General features: G+C 36.5%; 1 protein-coding gene across 1 annotated transcript; it reads right to left on the bottom strand.

Annotated features, from left to right (window-relative positions):
* Nucleotides 1-8,417: 8,417 nt before the first annotated feature.
* Nucleotides 8,418-9,353, bottom strand: LOC101965919 (olfactory receptor 14C36). Its single transcript, XM_005342709.2, has one exon. The coding sequence runs from the start codon at nt 9,351-9,353 to the stop codon at nt 8,418-8,420; it is 936 nt and encodes a 311-aa protein (XP_005342766.2).
* Nucleotides 9,354-22,482: the final 13,129 nt, after the last annotated feature.

Here is a 22,482-nt window from a genome sequence, read left to right as displayed (position 1 = left end):
AGAAAAACTAGGGATAACAGGAACATATCTCAGCATTGTAAAATCTATCATGTTAAGCTCCAGGCAAATATCATTCTAAATGGAGAAAAATTGAAAGCATTTTTTTTTCTAAAAACTGGAACAAGACAAGGATGCCCTCTTTCACCACTTATATCCAACATAGTTCTTGAAAATCTAGCCAGGGCAATTAGACAGACAAAAGAAATGAAGTCATACAGATAGGAAAAGAAGAACTCAAACTAGCACTATTTGCCAATGACATGATTGTATACCTAGAAGACCCAAAAAGTTCAACCAAAAATTTTCTAAAAACTAATTTACTCCATTATTGTGTATTGGGACACAAGGACGCTCAGATTAAAAAAAATTTCTCTGGGGTTTTGTAGACTTTCAAATTTTTTCCACTTCTGTGTACTGTTAGAAATCAGTATGTTATACCATTTTTTAATAAATCACTATGTAATCAATCATCAAGTCATTGGTACAAATTCCTTGATTTTGGACATTGTATCATTCAAATTTTTCTCCTTTTAGTAGAAAGTCCAGGACTTCCTGCACAGTGGTTAATGAACTAATGCCTGGTGGCTTTGTTGAATGACTATTCACTGGCACTAGCTTTCTGTATTCTACTGACTTACAGATGAAGAGCTCCCAAACAGGCTCTGTCCCTTCTACATGGCTGTAGCACTCACAGTACAGGCTGGTGTGAGGTCATGCAGGCCCAGGGGCTTGTGCACTTGCAAGGTAAGGTCTCTTTAAAGCAGAAATTTGTCAACAGGTATTTACCAATGATACAAATATGACTACAGGTGTTTCAGATACTGAGGTTTTGGAAAGAAGAGAAGTATTGGTATTTTTAAATAATTTGATTTAGATGAGAGAAATAATATAATGATCCGTAAATACATATGACAAGTTCATAAGATGTTGGGTGATGAGATAAATCCATATTAAAAATCTTCTATACTGACTTCTGGGCTCTCCAGCAGTCCTTGGTGAAAACCTCTAGACATTTGTGGCAAAAATGACATGGACAATTGAATATGTGTTTGGGATCTGGAAGCTGATGTAGAACTGCAGACATTTTTTTCTTTCTAGATTCTTTTCTACTAATATATGTACTGTTTTTGTTTCTCAAAAAGAAATTAGTTAATTCTCCATGAAGTAGATTGAATTATATCATCTTAATTGATGTCCTTTTTTGCTTATGTGATTTAATTACATCTTGAAAACTTCTTTGAATTAAACTTACTGTTTTCATGGATCAGTCTCATAGAAAAGTTAAGATTATGGATGTGATACAATAAATATATGCATCACCACCTAACATTTATAATCACTCAAAGTATTCCTATAGGACTACAAAATATGAGTACTTTAGAACCTAGATTCTTTGACATTAAAATAAGCTTTACTTTGTGTAGCTTGACCTCAATAATTTTAGAGTGTTCAGAACTACATCTTTCTTTAAGGGGTGAAATGATTATTAAAAATTTCCTAATAAAATCCAAAATATGGGTACATAAATAAAGCAAAAGTCAGGTAGCATGAACATCAGAAACAGAAGTAGGAGGAGAAGTTAGCATAGGTTTAATACCAGAAGTATAAGAGGGACGGCTCCAGGTGCTTTCCTCCTAAAGTGGGGACAGCTGGGAGCTTTCCCTTTTGGTAATTCTCTTGATAGTGCTTAACATGAGGAAAGGTATGGCACACAGATTGCATGTAAATATGCAAAGATTTCTTGAGTGTAAGATACAGGAATTCATTATTTTCTAAATTATATCTTTCTATATTATTAATTATGGCTTAGTGCTGTTGATCAGCCACAGAGGAATGCTGAGGAGTACTTTATTACATCCATACCTTCTTAATGTACTTGTAAAGACTGCACAACTGTCTTTTTTATATTTCTACCAATAAACACACATCCCCATCACATCTGATATACATTTAATATAAAGTGTGAAAATTATTGAAAAAGAGAACGTATTTGTGATCAGGACAAAAAGGTAAGGTTCATAAATTTAAAATGTTTCAATGAAAATTGTATACAATATTAGATGGTTTTATTTCCCACAGCTACTAAAAATATTTAAGTATGCAATTTGTATAAACGAATTCATTCATCTACCTCCCTGTCACCTACAATGTATTTGGTACTTGATCCCTGTTGCCTTAATCTGAATATATTTCTCTGTCAACTCTCTAATCTGTGCAGATAAGTTTGTGAAATTGAGTGTGTGGTAAGTAAAAGTGAATTGAAAAGAAGGATTTTAAACCCACAAGAGGCAGCATGAAGAACTATCACATGCGGTACTTGCGAAAACTGTGCAAATCTTCACCACACTCCAGGTATACTATCAGTGAAGAATAGAAATCATCGCAAAAAACTACAGTGTTTACAAGACTTCTGTGTGTCAGTTATTCTCTGCAGAATTAACTTTCTGGACTAGATGATAATCTGGATGAGATTGCAGTTTGCTGAGCAGGATAAAGATGAGGCTCATATGCCTTTGGACTATAATGCCAAGAATTTACTCCTGAATGTATCCTGTTCTCCACAGGGGAGCAGAACTGAGTCTCTCCTTGGCTTCTCCCATCTACTCTGTCTGTAGTTAGTCAGGGTGCATCTGGGTAGTCAGCATATGGTATGTAGAATGTGTGGAGCTCTGTCACCCCTGCTTTATGTGAACCTGGTGCCTGGCCAGTGGGAACAGGGCCCCAGAGAGCCCAGAGCTCAGCCTGCAGAGACAGCAGGAAGCCTGAGCAAACCACCAGGCAGCAGCCCTCCTGAGTCCAGGAGAGAGGACCTGGCCATGTACCAACACGGACAGTGAATGACACTTAGAAACTCCTCTGCTGGACATCACTCTAAGTCATTATTGAGGAATGAGTAACACTGAGGAGAGACTGATGTTTCCCTGTGTGTTTTCATCTCTGCCCTCCTTGACCTCAGTGTGAGTTAGGGGTGCTTATAGGGATCAGTTAACATCAAGGGTGGTGGGCAATTCTCACTCACTCCACAACCTGTAAGTGGGAAAAATCTAACACTATCTGTAGTTTAGCTACAAAATTTATTGTCATGGAGATGAAAGGCACATGTCATGAATTTAGCCTTTGTAACAATTTGTAATTGTCAATTCAGTGTTATGTACAAAAATATGCAATTGTACAACATCCAACTACATCTTATTCCCAAGTATTTGTTTCAGTCTTAATGAAACATCTATCTATTGTCCCAGCTTATCTTTACTTACTGTCACTTGAAGGCACTAAGTACAATCTCTTTGTTAGAATTTATGTCCTGGAGATGTTGTATAAGTAGATCATTCAGTGTGTGATCTTCACTCAGCCTGATATTTTCACAATTGGTTCACATTATAGCACTTATTACTATTTTATTCTTTTAGTGGATGAGTAAGTTTCCATTATATATTCATATCAGCATTTTTAAAAGTCCATATATCTACTACCTATAGCCATCTTGGTCTTTTGTTCTGTTAAGTAGTGTGTGATTTGTCAATCATTGTCTATTGGGTTTTGTTGGTTCCTGGGTTAGATTCCATATATATGGAGTGCTATTGTTTTCATGTGCCATTGGATTTGGTTTTCTAGATGTTGCTGAGAGTGCTTGTATATATCTTGTTCAAGGATATGGGTCTATAATTTTCTTTTTTGGTGGTTTTTGTGTCGTTTTCTGGATCTTATATTAGGGAAATGATGGTTTGTGGAATGTGACTTGAGGAGTTGAAGTTAATTTCAGTTCCCTAGAGTTGTTTCAGGAGACGTGGTGTCTCTTTTTTTTTTTTGAAGGTTTTTTAAAACAGTAGTGAAGACATGATCTGCTGGAGGTTTCTTTACTGGGAATATTTTATTACTGATTCAAATTTATTGGTCATATTGATATCTGGGTCTTTTATTTTCTCATAATTCAGTTCTGGTGTGTTACATCTGTCCCCAAATTATTCATTTTGCATAGATTTTCCAATATGTTGGTATGTGTTTGTTTATACGAGCTGCTAATAGGTCTTATCATTTCTGCAACATTAGTGAAGTGGTCTTCTTTTTATTCTTTGATATTTTATTTATTTGGGTCTTTTTTATTGTTAGCATAGCTAAAGATTTGCTAATTTTGTTTTTGTTTTTACAAACAACTTTTTGTTTTCTTGATATTTTCTGTTGATATTTAGTGTTAATTGCTTATTTCTGATTTAATGTTTATCATTTATTTTCCAACTGCTTTTTACACGTGTAGGTGTCTGTTTTCTGTTGTCATGGTAGGGTCTGCACTTAGTCTTTCTGCTTTTTTGATGCAGGCATTCAGTGCAACACCTTCTGCCTTAGTAGTTCTTCATGAATTTCATATGTTTTGCCTTGTATGGTTCTATTTTTATTGATAGTCTTAGTAAAAGGGGTATTTTCCAGTTGCTTCTAATGCCTCTCATTTAAAATTAGTCTATTCTTAATTTTTTTAAAAAAGGAGTTTGTTCTTCAGGACAAAGTCCATACAAAATATTTTTCCCAACTTCAGAAATGTGAAAGATTGATCAACCAACAGACTATGACCACATATAAAATGTCAGACATTTTCACACATAATACATGGAAGGTACACCACAGTTCAGGAAGCATCTAGGTGAGTTGATCTTGGGATGCACTTATGCCAATATTTGATGGACAAATTTGTGCATATGATGTTGGACTAACTGTTGTTCTTGTCAGCAGTATGTGAGTACACTGATTTCTCTCAACTGTAGCTACAAGAGTTCCACCAAATGACATGAAGTTTAAGGCCAGTCAATATCATTTATTCTCTTTTAAAATTTGATTTATCCATTTTAAAACAACCCACACTTTCAATCACACACTTGAGAGGACATTACTTTCTCCTCACATTGATTCAGAGGCTCCCCTTATAGTTGGTATGAAGGTAGGAAAATTCAAGTTACTATGTATCATGTCTTCTGGGCTCTGATCTCCTCCACTGTCTCTTTTGCTCTTTCCACATCTTTTCTCGGACTGTCTCAGTGTTCCCAAACAGACCAAGGGAGCTGCAACTCCAGCTGGGTGGCCCTTTGCCCTCAGTGCCTGGTCCAGCTGTGTGCACTCAGGTCCAGAGGGCTGAGTCCATTTATTTTTTCTGTCTTAATTTCATTCATCAATATTTTGTAATTTTAAGTGCACTGATTGTTCACTTCTTAGGTTAAATTTAGTCTTAAGTTGTTTATATTTTCAAAAAATGTGTTCTTTTTAAATTATCAATGTCAGTAGAGTGTATTTTGACAGATTTATACAGAGTACATCTTATTTTAATTATTCAAATTCTTTTGAAGTATACACATAGTTTGATGCTCTTGTAAATATGATGTTTTTTGTTAATTGAGTTTTTTGGTAGTACATTAAAATTAACAGAAAAGCCACTGGTGACAAATTTATCAAAATAAAAATTTCTTCTCTATCTCAACCTCCTCTGTAGTTCAATGCATATAAATCCTCTGTAGTTGTTCCTCATTAACTTCTGAGAATTTGTCATATTAAACATTCTTTTTTTTTACAGTTTCCTCTGAGTGTGATAAGCAGTGATTAATACCAGTAACTGGGTTCTTCTGTTTTATCACAGGTCATATTTAGAACCAGCTGCTTTGAAGGCTTCAGGGATGCTTGTCTTGGCCAGGCATAGTTTCCTACCAGAAGTCCCCATCCTCGCACTGCAAGATCCACTCACAACCCCCAATACCAAGTTCACTAGCAGACCCTCCTTTCAGAAGTCTCTTCTGCAGCTTTCAGAGGTCATCTCTCCCCTGGTTCCCAGCATTTACCTGATGTGCTACATTTCCAATGGTAGAAAATGCTTATCTTTGAATTTATTTATGGAACTCTTTTTACTTATTTTGCCTTTTGGTGATTTTTAATTGTACATAAAGATTCACTTTAATATAATTATACACACAGAGAACTTAATTTACTTGATTACAGTCCCTGGATCCCCTTTCTCCCCTCCTCATTACCCTGATTCCCCTGTTCTATTCTACTAGTCTAACTTAACCTCATCTGATCATTTATTTGTTTTTCAAATCTGTTTTCGTTGTAGTTGTACATAGTACCTTTATTGCATTTATTTATTTTTATGTGGTGCTGAGGATGAAACCCAGGGCCTCACATGTGCTAGATGAACACTCTACCATGGAGCCCCAACCCCAGCCTCTGTTTGTTTATTTTTAATTGGAGTTTTATAGATGCACATAGAGATGGAATCCACTATAGTACATTTACACACACTCATGACCCTTTCCTATCCCTTCTGCCTTTCTCTGGATCTCTTTCTTCTATTCCACATGTCTTCCCTAGGTCTTTATAATATCCAACCCAAATTTCCCCCTTACTTTCCTCTAGATTCTGCTTATGAGAGAAATCATTTGACCCTTGCCTTTCTGAGTCTGTCTTATTTCACTTAGCATAATGTTTTTTTCCCTCCACCCATTAACCAGAAAATATCACAATTTAATTATTTCTTTTAAATGAATAAAACTTTACTGTGTACATATATCACATTTTCCTTATTCATTCATCTGTTTACCATCATCTGGGCTAGTTTCATAAATGGATATAGTGAATTTTGCTTCCACAAACTTTGATATGGCTATATCACTGTAGTGTACTGCTTTAGTTTTTTTGCATAAATATAAAGGAATGGGATGACCCAGCTATGGGTCACAGGATGATTCCGCTAATATTGTCAAAATGGCCATACTACAAAAAGCATTATACACATTTAATCCTATTCCAATTAAAATCCCAATGACATTCTTCATAGAACTAGAAAAAGCAATAATAAAATTTATTTGGAAAAAATAAAATACCCAGAATTGCCAAAGCAATTCTTAGCAAGAAGAGTGAAGCAGGAGACATTGCAATACCAGACCTTAAACTATACTACAGCGCTATAGTAACAAAAATGGCATGGGCTTGGCACCAAAGGAGACATGTAGACCAATGGCACAGAATAGAAGACACAGAGACAAAATGACAAAAACTTCTGCTTCAACAAAATAACTACTGGGAGACACCTCACATCACATTCATAAAATTTACTGCTGGCCCCTCAAACCCCATGTCCATTTCACAATGCAAAATTAACTTACTCCATCTCCAAGTGTTTCATAGTCTTAATAATTCCAGCAGTGCTCCAAAATGGAAGTCCAAAATCTTTCCTGAAACTGTAGGTAAACTATTGGCTGTGAACCTCTATAAAACATCAAAAGAAAATACATACATCCAGTATTCACTAGCAGACAGTAAATCTTCCATAAGCAAAAGGCAGTAATAGGGGGATATGAAGAATGGATTAGGGCTGAGGAAATGCAAAACCCAGTTCAACAAATATGTCCCTCAACTCCACCTGTAATTCCTCATGTAGCATCTAAGACTCTTGACAACAAGAAGATATTTCCAAAGTGCTTAGGTATTCCTGCTCTTTGGCTTTGCCATTTGCAGAGCACAGGCAGATGCTCTCTTTTCCTTTGACTGTACAGATACAGGCTTACATTACATACTTACAGAAAGTTGACAGTTGACATAGGGCAGACAATTAGGTCAGATAATTAGTGTCTGTCATTTCATTTTTATCAGACATGACAGATGTCTTAAATATTACAGAGTTAATTTTTCATGGGGAAGGCAACCATCTGAATGCTCACCTGCAACTTAGCCCCAATGTTTGGACCCCATCTCTGGGTCAATCATGGACATAAAAAGGACTGGCAGCCAACATGGCCTAGGAAGGCAATTTGGCTTCTCCAGGGGATGAATTTGACTGTTTTGACACAGGGATTGGTAATCATGGCCCTCTGTTTACTACTTGGACAAGGACTTTTCTCTTTTTTTATATTCCAGAAGGAGAGAAATGTTACTCTGATTCCCTCTACACTTTTGGTAATAACTTCTTTAGGATTTGATTTTTGTGTATTTACAATGTACTCAAATTGACACAATTGTGTATCAGAGATCTTCCATATTTATTTCACACATCACTAAATGAGATTACTAAATATGATCAAATGATTTCAGGTTGTTCTCATTATTGATTTGTAAGGTTTGCATCTGTAACTTTACTTGATAGAAGTATTACAAACTATTTGATGAATCATAAACAGATATAATCTCAAATGATTACAGTACACAGCTTGAATTATACTCATTCATTAACAATGTATTTGCTAACATTATACATTTTATGAAGAATAAATAGAAATGATGTTATAAATTAAAACAAAAATTATTTTATAAGTTGAAGTACCCAGGACCCAATAAGGTGACCTTAAAATAAGCACTATGACTTCTGAAGCACAGCTATGAAGAGCATGATCTCTGATTAAGAACCTTAAACAGTGAAATTAGGATAATGCTGAAATGCATCTTTATTGTTTCCCTGAGAACAGCTGTCTTCCCATTACTTTCCTCACAGCATCTTTTACCTGCTGGTTCCTGAGACTGAAGATGAGAGGATTCAGGAAGGGAGGAAACATGGTGTAAAAGGCAGAGAGTACCATGTCCTGGAGGGTGTCAGAAGTTGCTGCAGACCTCAGGTACACAGCTGTGCCAGAACTGAGGAAGATGGACACCACGAGGATGTGAGGGGTGCAGGTGGAGAAGGCCTTCCCTGGGGCTCTGGTAGGAAATTTCAGCACAGCAGAAAATATGCGAAAATATGACATGGCAATAAGAGTAAAGCAACCACCACCAATTGCCACAGTAGAGACCAAAAAGAGAACCATGTTGCTGGTGGTGTCAGAGCAAAACAGCTTCAACAGAGAGGGAACATCACAGAAGAACTGGTGGACCACGTTTGTCTGGCAGAAGGACAGCCGGAATGTGTTCCCAGTGTGCACACCTGCATATAGCAGACCACTGAGCAGGGAAGCCAGGGTCATGTGGACACAAAACTGGGGGTTCATGATGAGCAGGTACTGGAGGGGCTGGTAGATGGCCACATAGCGGTCCCAGGCCATGATGGTGAGAAACAAAAGTTCAACACATGCACAGAAAATGACCAGGAAAATCTGTGTTGCACAGCCAGCCACTGAAATGGCCCTGTTGCCAGTGAGAGAGTTGACACAGGCTTTGGGTACAGTGATGGAAATGTAGCACATGTCCAAGAGGGACAAGTTCCTGAGGAAGAAGTACATGGGTGTGTGCAGGTTCTTGTCAGCAGTGGTGATAGTGAGGATGAGAATGTTCCCTAACAAGGTAGCTAGGTAGGTCATTGGGAATACTGTGAAATAGAGGAAACTCAGATCCCAGTCATCAGGAGAGCCCAGGAGGAGAAATTCAGTTACCATGGTGGCATTGGCCATTTGCTGTAAATTCTGGTTGACTGGGAAGATAAATAGATAAAAGTGGAAAGAAAACAGATTTACTGCAATTACTTTATATATTCATATGCACCATTTTTTCTTGTACTTTTCAGTAGCTTTCCCTGCAGAGGAAGGTCACTCTTGGTTTTCTGATATTTTTACTCATTTCTGAGCAGAGTGCACCTCCCAGTGCAGGTGTGGAGGTCTGCTGCCCAGGGTGTGTGTGTGACATTCAGGGCTTGTCCTCAGCTCCCCATCAGGTCTCCCCTGACCTCTTGAGACTCCATGCAGAGTGTGTGAGATTTTTTTCTTTTTTTAATGATCTATAATATAGATACCTTTATTCTCTTCCATGAATACAATTTCAACATTGTTTTGCCATTTTTCCACACTAAAAAATTCAAAGTATGATTAATAATTTCTATTGTAATTAATTTTATAATATTTGTTGTATTGTCTCTCAAGATTTACATTGTACTATTTTTTTAAAAGAGAGAGAGAATTTTTTAATATTTACTTTTTAGATTTTGGTGGACAAAACATCTTTATTTTATTTGTTTATGGTGCTGAGGATTGAACCCAGCACCCCACATATGCCAGGCAAGCATGCTACCATTTGAGACACAGCCCCAGCCCAATTTTCTAATATTTTTACATAGTAAATTCTTCATTATATAGGAGTATTTATCTCCATGAACATGAAAAAATTTTTCTCACGAGGAAAGCATCGCAAGTATTCAATCATTGCCATTCCAGGGCTGCCGGTCTAGTGCTGTGGTAAACTGAGGGGATCTGACTGCACCTGGACTCTCCTGAAGTCCCCCACTCTCCCTGCTTCTCCCCAGGATGGGGTGGTCCTGTATGCAGGCCACACAATCTCAGATAGGTATCTGGTCCTGTTCCCACTGGGGCTCTCTTTTTCTCTCCAACACATCAGTGTGAGGTGTTTAATGCTCCAGATTCCAGCTCAGTTGACATTCTCCTAGACTTTTATTTTTTACCTTAATGTGTTTTTGCTCTGTATTCAGCACTATGAAGTTAAAGATTCCTTTATCTATATAATAATTTGTCATTGTCTTGTTGACACCTTCCATTTTAATCCTTTCCTCCAAATGTCATGATTATACAAAGTGATGCTGACTGTATACACTAAAAGGAAGATTTTGCTAATATTTGTAGTACTTCTGAAGCAGCTCAGACTGGTTCAATCCAAAATCAGCAAAATTGTCATTTCTTCAGCTCTCTGAAAACCTGGGTCCACCTCAGCACCTTGCCAGGTTAACCACACTCACCCTTAGAAAAGCAATCTTTCTCATAAGATTGTCTGGCCCTTACTTAAATTTCTTGTGTCCCCGAGGGTCAGGGGTGTGATCCCAGACACAGGTAGGTTGGTGTTAATTTCACAGTAAATTTCAAGGACCCCTACTCAGTCTAATTGCAATCTCTTGCTTGTCCTATTCCCCATTTCTCCATGACATAAAACTGAATCTCATGCCTCAGTGACCCCCTTGTTCACAGCATGTCCTAGAACTTGCTGACAGAGGGCCTTTTCTACTGTGACATAATGATTCCATTTTCCTCATTACTACGTACTGAGCTTTAAAGGAGGCTCAAATGTAACTTTTCCTCAGAAACCTTCTTCGTAGCTTCTAATTATTCTTCTATTTCTCTCTAGTGTTAGAAATCAACATGTTAGGGCTGAGGTTGTGGCTCAGTGGTAGAGCACTCCTCTAGCATGTGTGAGGCCCCAGTTCAATCCTTAGCACCACATTAAATAAATAAATAAATAAAATAAAGATGATATTGTGTCCAACTAAAAAGTAGTTAAAAAAAATTAATATGTTATTCTACCTTTCAGTAAATCAGTATGTATTTATTCCCCAATTGCTGTTGCAAATTCATTGATTTTTGACCATGTATTCCTTCATGTTTTTATTCTCTTAGTAGCAAGTGCACGACTTCATGTGTAGTAGTTAATAAAAAATGCAATGTATCATGATCCACTAACTACTAACATGAACTAAGTTTTTATTTAACTTATTTACAATTGAGTAACTCCTAAATTGGTGAATTCCTCTCTTCACATCTATAAGAAATACAGTGTACCATCTTTTGCAATAACTCACCCTTGCCTGTGGGCATAAAGAAAAATATTTTCAAATTAGGTAACCTTTCCACAAATATTTACTAATGATTCATAATGTGACAAAATTCTCTGGATACTGGGTTTACTAAAAGAAGTAAATTATCATCTTTAAAACATAATTTGAGTACTGTGAAGGAAAAATAAAATGGTACATATGTAAAAAGTCAAATAAACATGAAAAATTCTGAAAGTATGTATGATGAAACTAATCAGGTTTCTTTATGGAAATCTGTCAGGTTTTTCAACTTTTATCCTGGATTCTTGGATCTTCAAGAGTTTTGGTTGATCATCCCAGAACATCCTGTCACATACAGATGGGACATAAACATGGGTTTAAATCTAGAAGTTGCATAGAACTATGGAGACATTTTCTTTCTTTTTCAAAATGTTCTAATTTTTTTTGTGTGTATGGTGCTGAGTGTTGAACCCAGAGTCTGGTGCATGGGAGGCAAGCACTCAATCAACTGTTATATGTCCCTAGTGTTCTTTCTTTATTATTGTTTTTAACACTAAACCACCTCCTGTTTTTCTTTCTCCAATAGAACTTAGAAATTCTCCACAACTAATTTAAATTATAGGAACTTACTTCATGTCCTTTTTTCCTTGTGTGATTTAGGTATAGTTTAATAAATTCTTCTCAATTCAACTTTCTTTTTTCATATACCAATCAATATTGGGGAACTTCCAGTTATGGAGAACTGATGCAGAGTCATGTATAAATACAATAAAATAAATTTACAAAGCACCAACTATTTTTTTTACATAGGACCTTAGACATTTTCAGTAGATTCTAAAGATATGGTGACTTTTTGAACCTGGATTTTTAAAATAAAAAAATATGGCTTAGATTGCATAGATTGATCTTAAAATTTTAGTATGATTCAGTATGACATCCTCACTTAAGTGGCAAAAAAATACCTACAGAAAATTCCCTCTTAAAGACAATAAAAATGAAGGTATAAGTAACAGAAAGGGTTGGTAGAAGTGAGAGTCAGGACAACGTGTGTGAGGAGAACTAGCATGTTTTAACTCCAAGAACATGAAGAGGGACTGCCCAAGTGCTTTCTCTGTAAGTGAAAAGCCAGGAGTTTTTATTTTTTTGCATTTCTCTTGATACTATTTAAAATAATTAAATATATGATAAATAGATCATTTCAAAACTGCTAAAAAATATTTGGTTTCAAGGAACCAAGAATTAATTATTTCTAAATTACATTTTCCAATTAGGAAATTGATTAGTGTCTTTGATAAACCATTAAGGAATGCTGAGGTACATATGATATGAAAATCAAAATATGTTTCCAACATGTTGCAAAACTTTATATTTATATTGATACCACTAGACACACACATCCTGATAGTCAACTTAGTATACACTCAGTAAAACTGTTAAGAGTAGGATTGAAAATTTGGGCACAGTGACACATGCTTGTAATCCAGCAGCACAGGAGGCTGAGAGAGGAGGATGGTAAACTCAAAGCTAACCTCACAACTTGTTAAGTCTGTGTCTCAGAATAAATAATCAAAAGAGCTTGGATGTTGCACAGTGCTTAAGCACCCCTGGGTTCAATCTCTGAAACCCCAAAAACAAAAAGTAACAAAAAAAAGAATAAGTGAAAAAAAGGTATTTGTGATCAAAAGAAAGGGGTGAGATTAATGTTCAAAATATTCCAATGAAAATTGTATTCTACATTTAATATCTTATTTCCCACTGTTATTGACATGTATGCATGTTTATCAGTTGTATAAAAACATTCCTGTCTACCTACCTTTCCTATACCATATTTTGAATTTTGTTCTTACTGTCTTAATGTTAATTTGTTTGTTTTTCTCTGGAATTTGGTGAACTTTGCAAGTGTACTAGAAGTAATAGTAATCTGAAAAAAAGAATTTTAAACCATCCAGAATCAGCATGAAAAATTTTCACACACTATACGTGCAAACACTGTGAAGATGTCCCCAGGGTCCCTGTGTTCCTATTGCAGCAGTGGCAATCACCCCCAAAAGCATAGTGCAGTTTTAAGGACTCTCCATGTTGCTGTATTCTTCTCAGAAATAAGAAATCTTTTTCTGGACTAGCTGACTCTTTGGATGACACTGTAATTTGCTGAACAGAATAAAAGTGAAGTTCAGATGCATTTAAACTCTAACTGCTTATTACTCACTCCTGAGTGTCACTTGATGTCAACATGGAACAGAACCATGTGTCCCCTTCTTCTCCCATCAATGATATCTGCAGCTAGGGTGAATCTCGCCAGTCAGCACAGTGCCATGTGGGATGTGGTGGGGAGCTCAGTCACCTCTGCTTTTTGTGAACCTGATGCCTGGCCAGTGAAAGCAGGGCCCCCAGGAGCCCAGAGCTCAGCCTGCAGAGGCAGCAGGAGGCCTGAGCACACCACCAGGCAGCAGCACCTCCAGAGCCCAAGAGAGAGGACCTGGCCACGTGCCAGCATGGACAGTGGAACAGTTCTGCTGCACAGGGCCATAAGTCATTACTGGGAAATGAGTAACACTGAAAAGACTGATAGTTCTCCCTGTGTGTTTTCATCTCTGCCCCCGTCTCCTCATTATGAATTAAGGGTGTTGGTATGGATCAGGTAACATCAAGGCTGGTGAGCAACTCTCACTCACAAACTTGTAAGTGGAAACCATTCACACTGTAGGTGAGCAGAAAAATTTATTTTTATCATTGACATGAAATTCACATGACATAAAGTTTACCTTTGTGACAGTTCATAGTTATAAATGTAGTGATATTTACTACATTACCACGTTGTAGATCATCCAACTACAACTTGTTCCCAGATACTTTTATTACTTCAGATGAACCATCTAATCTGTTACACATGGTCTTACAGACACTAGAAAACTCTAGTTATATTCTGTACCTCTGAAATTATATATTTGTGAAATTTTATATAAATAAAATCATTCAATATATGTTCTAGCTTGACTTTCCCTAACTTTTGCAAAATCAGTCCACCCTGTACAGGCATTGTTTGTACTTAGGATGAAGGACATTCTGTTACAGGTACATTCCACAGATCTTTAAATCAGCACATCTATCTGTGCACTTATTTCTCCTCAATCTGATAATATAATGTGACTGATTTATTGTGTATTATAAGTTTGGCCATTTGGTCATCTCTGGTATACACTCTCCACTCTATGTGATTATGATGAATAATTGTGTCAGATTTGCATGGCTGTGACCAAAATACCTGGTTTAAAAAACACACCCACAATAAACAAAAAACAACCCAGATTAGGGAAAACATATTTTTTCTCAGGAGTTCAAGGTTTTAGTCTATCTTCGGCCAATTTCATGACTTTTATGCCCATAGTGGGGCACACTGAGGACCAGCACATCATAGGGAAGATGCTCAAAATATGGCTCCAGGTAAGCAAAGACAGCAAAGGGGAAAGAGGGTTAGAGTTAGGGTTAGAGGAAAGCTATCAGGGATTAATCCTAGTGGGCCACCTCCTCCAGCAATGTCCCAAATACTTAAAGCTACCACCCAATCAATTCATTCAAATTAAGATGGATTGATTAGGTTTTAGCTCTCATAATCAAATCTTTCTACCTTTGAAAATTCCTGCCTCAATTCAGGCACTTTTTGAGACACCTCACATCCCTTCCATAATTTTTCAACCCCAGACCTCCAAAACTCATGTCCATTTCACAATGCAAAATGAATTTAGCCCCTCTCAAAGCGTCTGTTAGTCTTAACAATTCCAACTTTACCTTAAAGTTTGAGCCAAAAATCTCACCTGAAACTGAAGGTAAAATCTTGGTTGTAAGCCCCCATAAAAATCAAAAGCAAGTTACATGCATCAATATCCACTGTAGAACATAAACCTTCTTATTCCAAAAGGACTTAGTAGGGCTGTGGAAAGAATGGGTGGGGTAGAGGAAATAAAAAATCAGCTGAGAAAACAACTCCATCTGTAATTCCTCCTGTAGCAGCTAGGACTCCTGAATGTAAGACAATATTTCCAAAAGGCCTGGTAAATCTTGCCCTTTGGCCTTGCCAGTTGCAGAGCACAGGGGTTCTCTTTGCCTTTTCATGGCAGAGAGTTTATGTGACTGGTAACTGTTAATTTATTGGGATTCCATGCCAACTTTTGCTGCACATTCACAGCTTTACCTAGTCACCCTGTCAGGGGGAGCCTGCAGGGCCTCAGACTATGCTACAGTTCACTTGGGCTACCAAGCCTTTATTTGAATAGATGGTGGAAGGCATTGATTTGAGCACCCTGCATTCCTGTAGAGCTGGCACAATGTAAATGATGCTAAAGTCTGATACCAGCTCACAACATATTTGGGTCCCCAAAATTAGTACAATGGTGGTTTCTGAATGCCTTCCTTGCTTAGCATGGTAGAACAACTTCCTGTGCCCTCTGTGCAAGCAGGGTGGCTACAGGACACTTCTTAAGGGAATTTCCCCATCTACAACCTTGAGTATGCAATAGGTATGATCCTACAAATTTATTAGATTCTCTCAGCTCCTTTCCTATTGAAGAGGTATGAAATACCTAAAGGAGCATCTCTTTAGGGACTTAAGTTTGTTTCTAATCACTCATTCTTTGGACTCAGCTTTTAAAATGATCTATTTAAAATTCTGCAAGTATTCCCTTGTCTGAAAATTTAAGAAATGCCTTTATTAATCAATCACATATATTTAGGCTTTCATATTTTCCTAGGTAATAAATGCATTTTTGTTTTTCTCCACATATTCCTGTTAGTGTATTGGTGAACAAAATTGATTGTTTAGATTTTGGAATTAAATACACTGACTGTTATTTGTACAACTATTTTTTTCCTCATTATGTTATATCAGTACTTGTAGGTAACTTGATATGGAGCCTATATCAGTCATAATTAATGATGAACAAAGCAGATGCCAATGAGGACAATAAAATGTTTGGAGAGAAATAACTCATGTGAGATGATGGGCTGCCACAAACTGGGCACAGGAGTGTACACCTGCCATCCCACCCATGAGGAGGTTGATGAAAAATGATCACAGGATTGAAGCCAGCCTCAAAATATCCTGGAGTTCCTATGCAACGTAGAAAGACCCAATTTTCTGTGATACAACGTGGCACATTGAAAATAAATCACTGGGTTATTCTTGAAGTAGGACATTAAGTTTCTTAGATGGTGGGAAGGAATGGCAGATAGAAATTCGGCTCTGCATCCTTCAACCTTTTACAGAAGGTAGGGTACATTTTTATAGCTCTAAACATCAAGCTACCAGTAAGTCAAAACCATAGTAACATGGGAAGTGGGTCAGAATTACCCAGTCAGAGTACATTAAGTAGCCCAATAAAAATAGGAATTAAAATGAGAACAACTTACATATGTAGTTCCTAATAATACAATGGGAAAGAATAATTGAAACATTTTTTTAGGCTTATACGTTGCCATACAGGGTGTGCTTGGCAGAAAGTGGATTACATATGCAGGGTTTTCTCATATGAGAAGCATTTCTCATATGCAATGGAGTCTCAGGGTAAAATGGAGTTTGTCTGCTTAAAGCATATAATTTGTCCCACAAGAAAAACAGAAAAAAAGTTTAGGGATGCAGCCTTGGTTCAGTCCTTCTGAGTACAACAACAGCAACAACAACCAAAAAGATGGCCAGAAATGCTCCTAGAGGTTTACATTACAAAATCCAAAAACACAGAGAAATTTTCAAGTTTACACAGGTCATACAGTGAGGCCAGACAATTCCTGGCCACTTTTTCATAATGATCAGGTATGATCATTATCATCATTTTTACAGAAGTACCATGTGTTGGAGGAAAACCCTTAGAAATCTGACCTGCAACTTAGCCCTGAATTTGGGTCTCTCAAACTAGACCACCCATAGACATAATAAAAGATTGGCAGCCATAAGAGCCGGATGACCCCAAGGTGCTTTTCCCCAGTGGATGGATTGTACTGTTGGTTCATGATGAATGCAACCTTTCCTTTCTCTTTTCTTCTTGGACATAGACTATCTTCCTTTATTTATATATGTTAAATGGAGAAAAGTATCATTGTGATTTTTTCTACGTTTATTATTATAAAGTCTTAAGAATTTGATTTTTATATATTTTCAAAGAAATTAAATTGACACATTTTGTATCACAGTTTGACAGCAGATTATGTGACTGTATATTATCTTCATGTTTTATTTGTAAAGATTTCCTCTGTGGCAGTAGTTTATGAAACTTAAATATATAGCTCCAGAAATTATTTCAGAAAATATATTGGATCATATTTATATATTAAAATGGATTGGTAAAATTAAACTATTATGAAGGATCCATGGTAATAATAGGGTAAATCACCAAAAAATGCTATAAAATAATTGAGATTCTAGTGAGGTGATAATAGGGTAGGCAGGGTAACATGTAAAAGTCCACATTAGAAGAGCATTTGATCTCATTTAACTCCACTCAATGAAATGAGGATAATGCTGAAAAGCGTCTTCATCATTTCCCTGAGAACAACTGTCTTTGCATCACTCTTCTCACAGTTTCCTTTACCTGTTTGCATCTGAGACTTTGTGTAAGATGCTTTAAGAAGGAAGCAGGCCATGATAGTGAGAAATAGAAATGCAACATATGCACAGAAAATGACTAAGAACATCTGTGTTGCACAGCCAGCCACTGAAATGGCCCTGATGCTACTGAGAGAGTTGACATAGGCATTGGGGACAGTGATGGAAATACTTTCCCTAACAAGATACTCAGGTAGGTCAGTGGGAATACCGTGAAATAAAGGAAACTCAGATTACAGATATCAGGAGAGCCCAGGGGGAGAAATTCAGTAAGCATGGTGAAATTGGCCATTGAGTGGAAATTCTGGTTGTCTGAGAAGATAAAGAGATACACAAATTTAAGCAAAAATATGACTAATAAAAGTGGTTTGGCCTGGGTCCATTGCTCTGTGGTAGAGCACTTGAATAGCATGTGTGAACTACTGGGATTGATTCTTAGAACTGCATATAAATCAAAAAATAAATAAAATATTAATATTCATAGACAACTGAAACATATTTGAAAAATAATACAGTTAGTTTACACATTCATGTCCAATGTGTTTTCTTGTACTTTGCAGTAGCTTTCCCTGCAGAGGAAGGTATTCTGGTTTTCTGATATCTTTAATCATTTTTGAGCAGAATGCTCCTCTCAGTGCAGGTGTGGAGGTCTGCAGCCCAGGGTCTGGGCCTGACCTGCAGGGCTTGTCCTCAGCTCCCAGTCAGGCTTCCCTGACCTCCTGAGACACCATACAGAGCACTTCAAGGGTGGCCCACCTCCTCTTCCCCATGACCATGTGTGTCACATGCATTCCTTTTGTTCTCCATTTTCATCACCTTCTTTTATTTCATTAATATAACTGTCCAGATTATTTTCTCATTTTCCCACATATAAATTCAAATCATAATTCAAAAAAAACAATTTAGGTAGCAAATGATTCATAATGTTGTAGTATTTATTCTCATGAACATGAAAAAAAAAAACAACTTCTCATGAGGAAAGTTCTCCACCAAATTTTCCCATTCCAAGCTCACAGGTCTGGTGTTACAGAAAACTGTGTGACCTGACTGCACATGGCTACTCTTCAGTCCACTACTTTCCCTGTTGCTCCCCAGGACATGAGTGATGCTGTCTTATGGTCACACACCATCAGAAAGGCACCTGTTCCTAATCCAACTGGCGCTCTCTTTTCTTCTTCAACAAATCAGAGTAAGTTCTTTATAATCTCCTGCTGACATTCTCCTAAACTTCTGCTTTTACCCTGTTGTGTTTTTATTGCATGTTCCGCACCATGAAGGTAAAGATTTCTTTGTCTAAAAATTAATTTGCCTTAGCCTTGTTGACATATTCTATTGTGTTTCTTTCTTTCTTTTTATTTTCAATATCTTTATTTTAATTATTCATTTTTATGTGTTGCTGAGGATTGAACCTAGTGCCTCACTTGTGCAAGGCAAGCACTCTGCCACTGAGCCACAACCCTAACCCTATATTTTTTCTTCACAATTTTATAATCTTACAAAAATACTGACCAAATACACTTAAAGGAAGATTTTGCTCATAGTTCAAAACTTCCATAACAGCTCAGACCACTTGAATCCCAGGCCACCTCCATCATAGTATACTCAGGGCTCTGTCTTTCTGGGTCCTCCTCTCCACCTTGACATACTCACCCTTAGTAACATTACTTTCATGCTGAGCCTGCCTGGGCTTCTATGGAAAAATGTGTGTCTCCTGGGGTAGATGGTGGGTGGCTAGACACAGTTAGGGTGCTATAATTGCAGAGTGAGTGTGAAGTTCAAGGGGTCCTACTCAGCGTATGAAGTAGGACAAAATATATAGTGTTAAAAGAACACACAATAATATTGGTAAGAAACCACAAACAGAATGTTCAAAAAATATGGGATAGCAAAAAAAGATCAAATTTAAGAGTTATTGAGATAGAAGATGCATAGAGTTCCAAACAAAGGGAATAAACAATCTATTTAATGAAATAATGTCAGAAAACTTTCCAAACATGAAGAGTGAATTAGAAATCCAAATTCAAGAAGCCTATAGGACATCAAATGTACAAAATCACAAAAGATCCACACCAAGACACATTATAATAAAAATGCCCAACAAACAGAATGAAGAGAGAATTTTAAAAGCCATGAAAAAAAAGAATCAGATTACAAAAAGGGAAAAGCAATTAGAATAACAGCAGATTTTTAAACACAGACTCTAAAAGCTTGAAAATCCTGGAACAACATATATCAAGCTCTGAAAGAAAATGAATGCCAACCAAGAATCTTGTATCCAGCAAAATTAAGCTTTAGATTTGATGGAGAAATAAAAACTTTTCATGATAAACAAAAGTTGGAATAATTTATAGTTAGAAAACTGGCACTATAACACATACTTGGAAACATATTCCATGAAAAGGAAACAAAAAACAATGAAATAAGCAGAGGTAGGTAGCACCCTAAAGGAGAAACTAATCAAAGAAGAAAATCAAGTCAAGTTAAATAACAAAAGTAAATAAATATGGCTTGGAATACAAAACATGTCTCAATAATAACCCTGAATGTTAATGGCATAAACTCACCAATCAAAAGACATAGGCAAGAAGATTGGATTAAAACAACAACAACAACAATGTGCTGCCTCTAGGAGACTCATAGAAAAAGACATACACAGACTGAAGATGAAATGTTGGGAAAAATTATACCACTCACATGGACTGCGGAAGTAAGCAAGGGTTTCCATCCTCATATCAAATAAAGTGGACTTCAAGTCAATGTTAATCAAAAGGGAAAAAGATGGAAATTATATACTGCTCAAAGGAACCATACCAACAAGCTGTAACAATCATAAATATATATTCTCCACAATCATAAATATATATTCCCCAAACAATGGAGCAGCTATGTTCAGTAATTTTTTCTCAAGTTCAAGAGTCATATTGACCAAAACACAATAATATTGGATGACTTTAACACACATCTCTCACACCTGGACAGATCTTCCAAACAAAAATTAAATTCATAAAACCTATAGATCTCAATAATACAACTAATAACTTTGACTTAACTTACATATATAGAATATTTCAACTGACATCAAGTGGATACACCTTTTTCTCATCAGCACATGGATCCTTCTCTAAAATAGACCATATATTAAGCCACAAAACAACTCTTAGCAAATACAAAAGAGTCGAGATACTATCTTGCATTTTATCAGATGATAATGGAATGAAATTGGAAATCAATGACAAAATAAAAAATAAAAATTACTCCAACACCTGAAGACTGAACAATATGCTACTGAGTGAACAATGGGCTGCAGAAGACATCAAGGAGGAAATTAAAAAATTCCTAGAGGTAAATGAGAAATTAGATACAACATATTGAAATCTCTGGGAAGCTATGAAAGCGATACTAAGAGGAAAGTTCATTGCATGGAGCTCATTTCTTAAAAGAGAAAAAAGTCAACAAATGAATGAACTCACACTACATCTCAAAGCCCTAGAAAAAGAAAAACAACTCAACACTAAAAGCAGTAGAAGACAAGAAATAATCGAAATTAGAGCTGAAATCAAGGAAATTGAAGCAAAAGAAAGAACTGAAAAAACTGACAAAACAAAAATGGTTCTTTGAAAAAATAAGATTGACAAAACCTTAGCCATGCTAATGAAGAGAAGGAGAGAGAAAACTCAAATTACCAGCCTATGTGATGAAAAATGTAATATCACAACAGTTTACTGCAGAAATACAGAGGATAATTAGAAATTATTTTGAAAACATACACTTTAATAAAGTAGAGGATATTGAAGGCATTGACAAATTTCTTAAGTCATACAATTTGCCCAGAATGAACCAGGATGATATACACAATTTGAACAGACCAATATCAAGTGATGAAATGGAAGACACCATCAGAATTCTACTTCTAACCAGGAAAAGCCTAGGACTGGATGGATACATAGCAAAATTCTACAAGACCTTTAAAGCAGAAGTAACACCAATACTCTTCAATTTATTTCAGTAAATTGAAAAAGAGAGAGCACTCCCAAACTCATTCTATAAGGCCAATATCCTCCTGATTCCAAAACTAGGCAAAGACACATCAAAAAAAGAAAACTTCAGGCCACTATCTCTAATGAAAATAGATGCAAAAATTATCAATAAAAATCTGGCAAATAAAATACAAAAACATATAAAAAAGATCATGCACCAAGATCAAGTGGGATTCATGCCAGGGATGTACGGTTGGTTCAACATACAAAAATCAATAAATGTAATTCATCACATCAATAGCCTTAATGATAAAAATCATATGATCATCTCAATAGATGCAGAAAAAGCATTTGACAAAATAGACCTCCTTTATGTTCAAAACACCAGGAAATCTAGGGATAACAGGAACATATCTCAATATCATAAAGGCTTTCTATCTTAAGCCCTAGGACAA

Source organism: Ictidomys tridecemlineatus (assembly GCF_052094955.1).
Source record: "Ictidomys tridecemlineatus isolate mIctTri1 chromosome 1 unlocalized genomic scaffold, mIctTri1.hap1 SUPER_1_unloc_7, whole genome shotgun sequence".
NCBI classification, from domain to species: domain Eukaryota; kingdom Metazoa; phylum Chordata; class Mammalia; order Rodentia; family Sciuridae; genus Ictidomys; species Ictidomys tridecemlineatus.
Note: the sequence above shows the minus strand (reverse complement) of the source record. Positions and strands in the feature narration are given on the sequence as shown.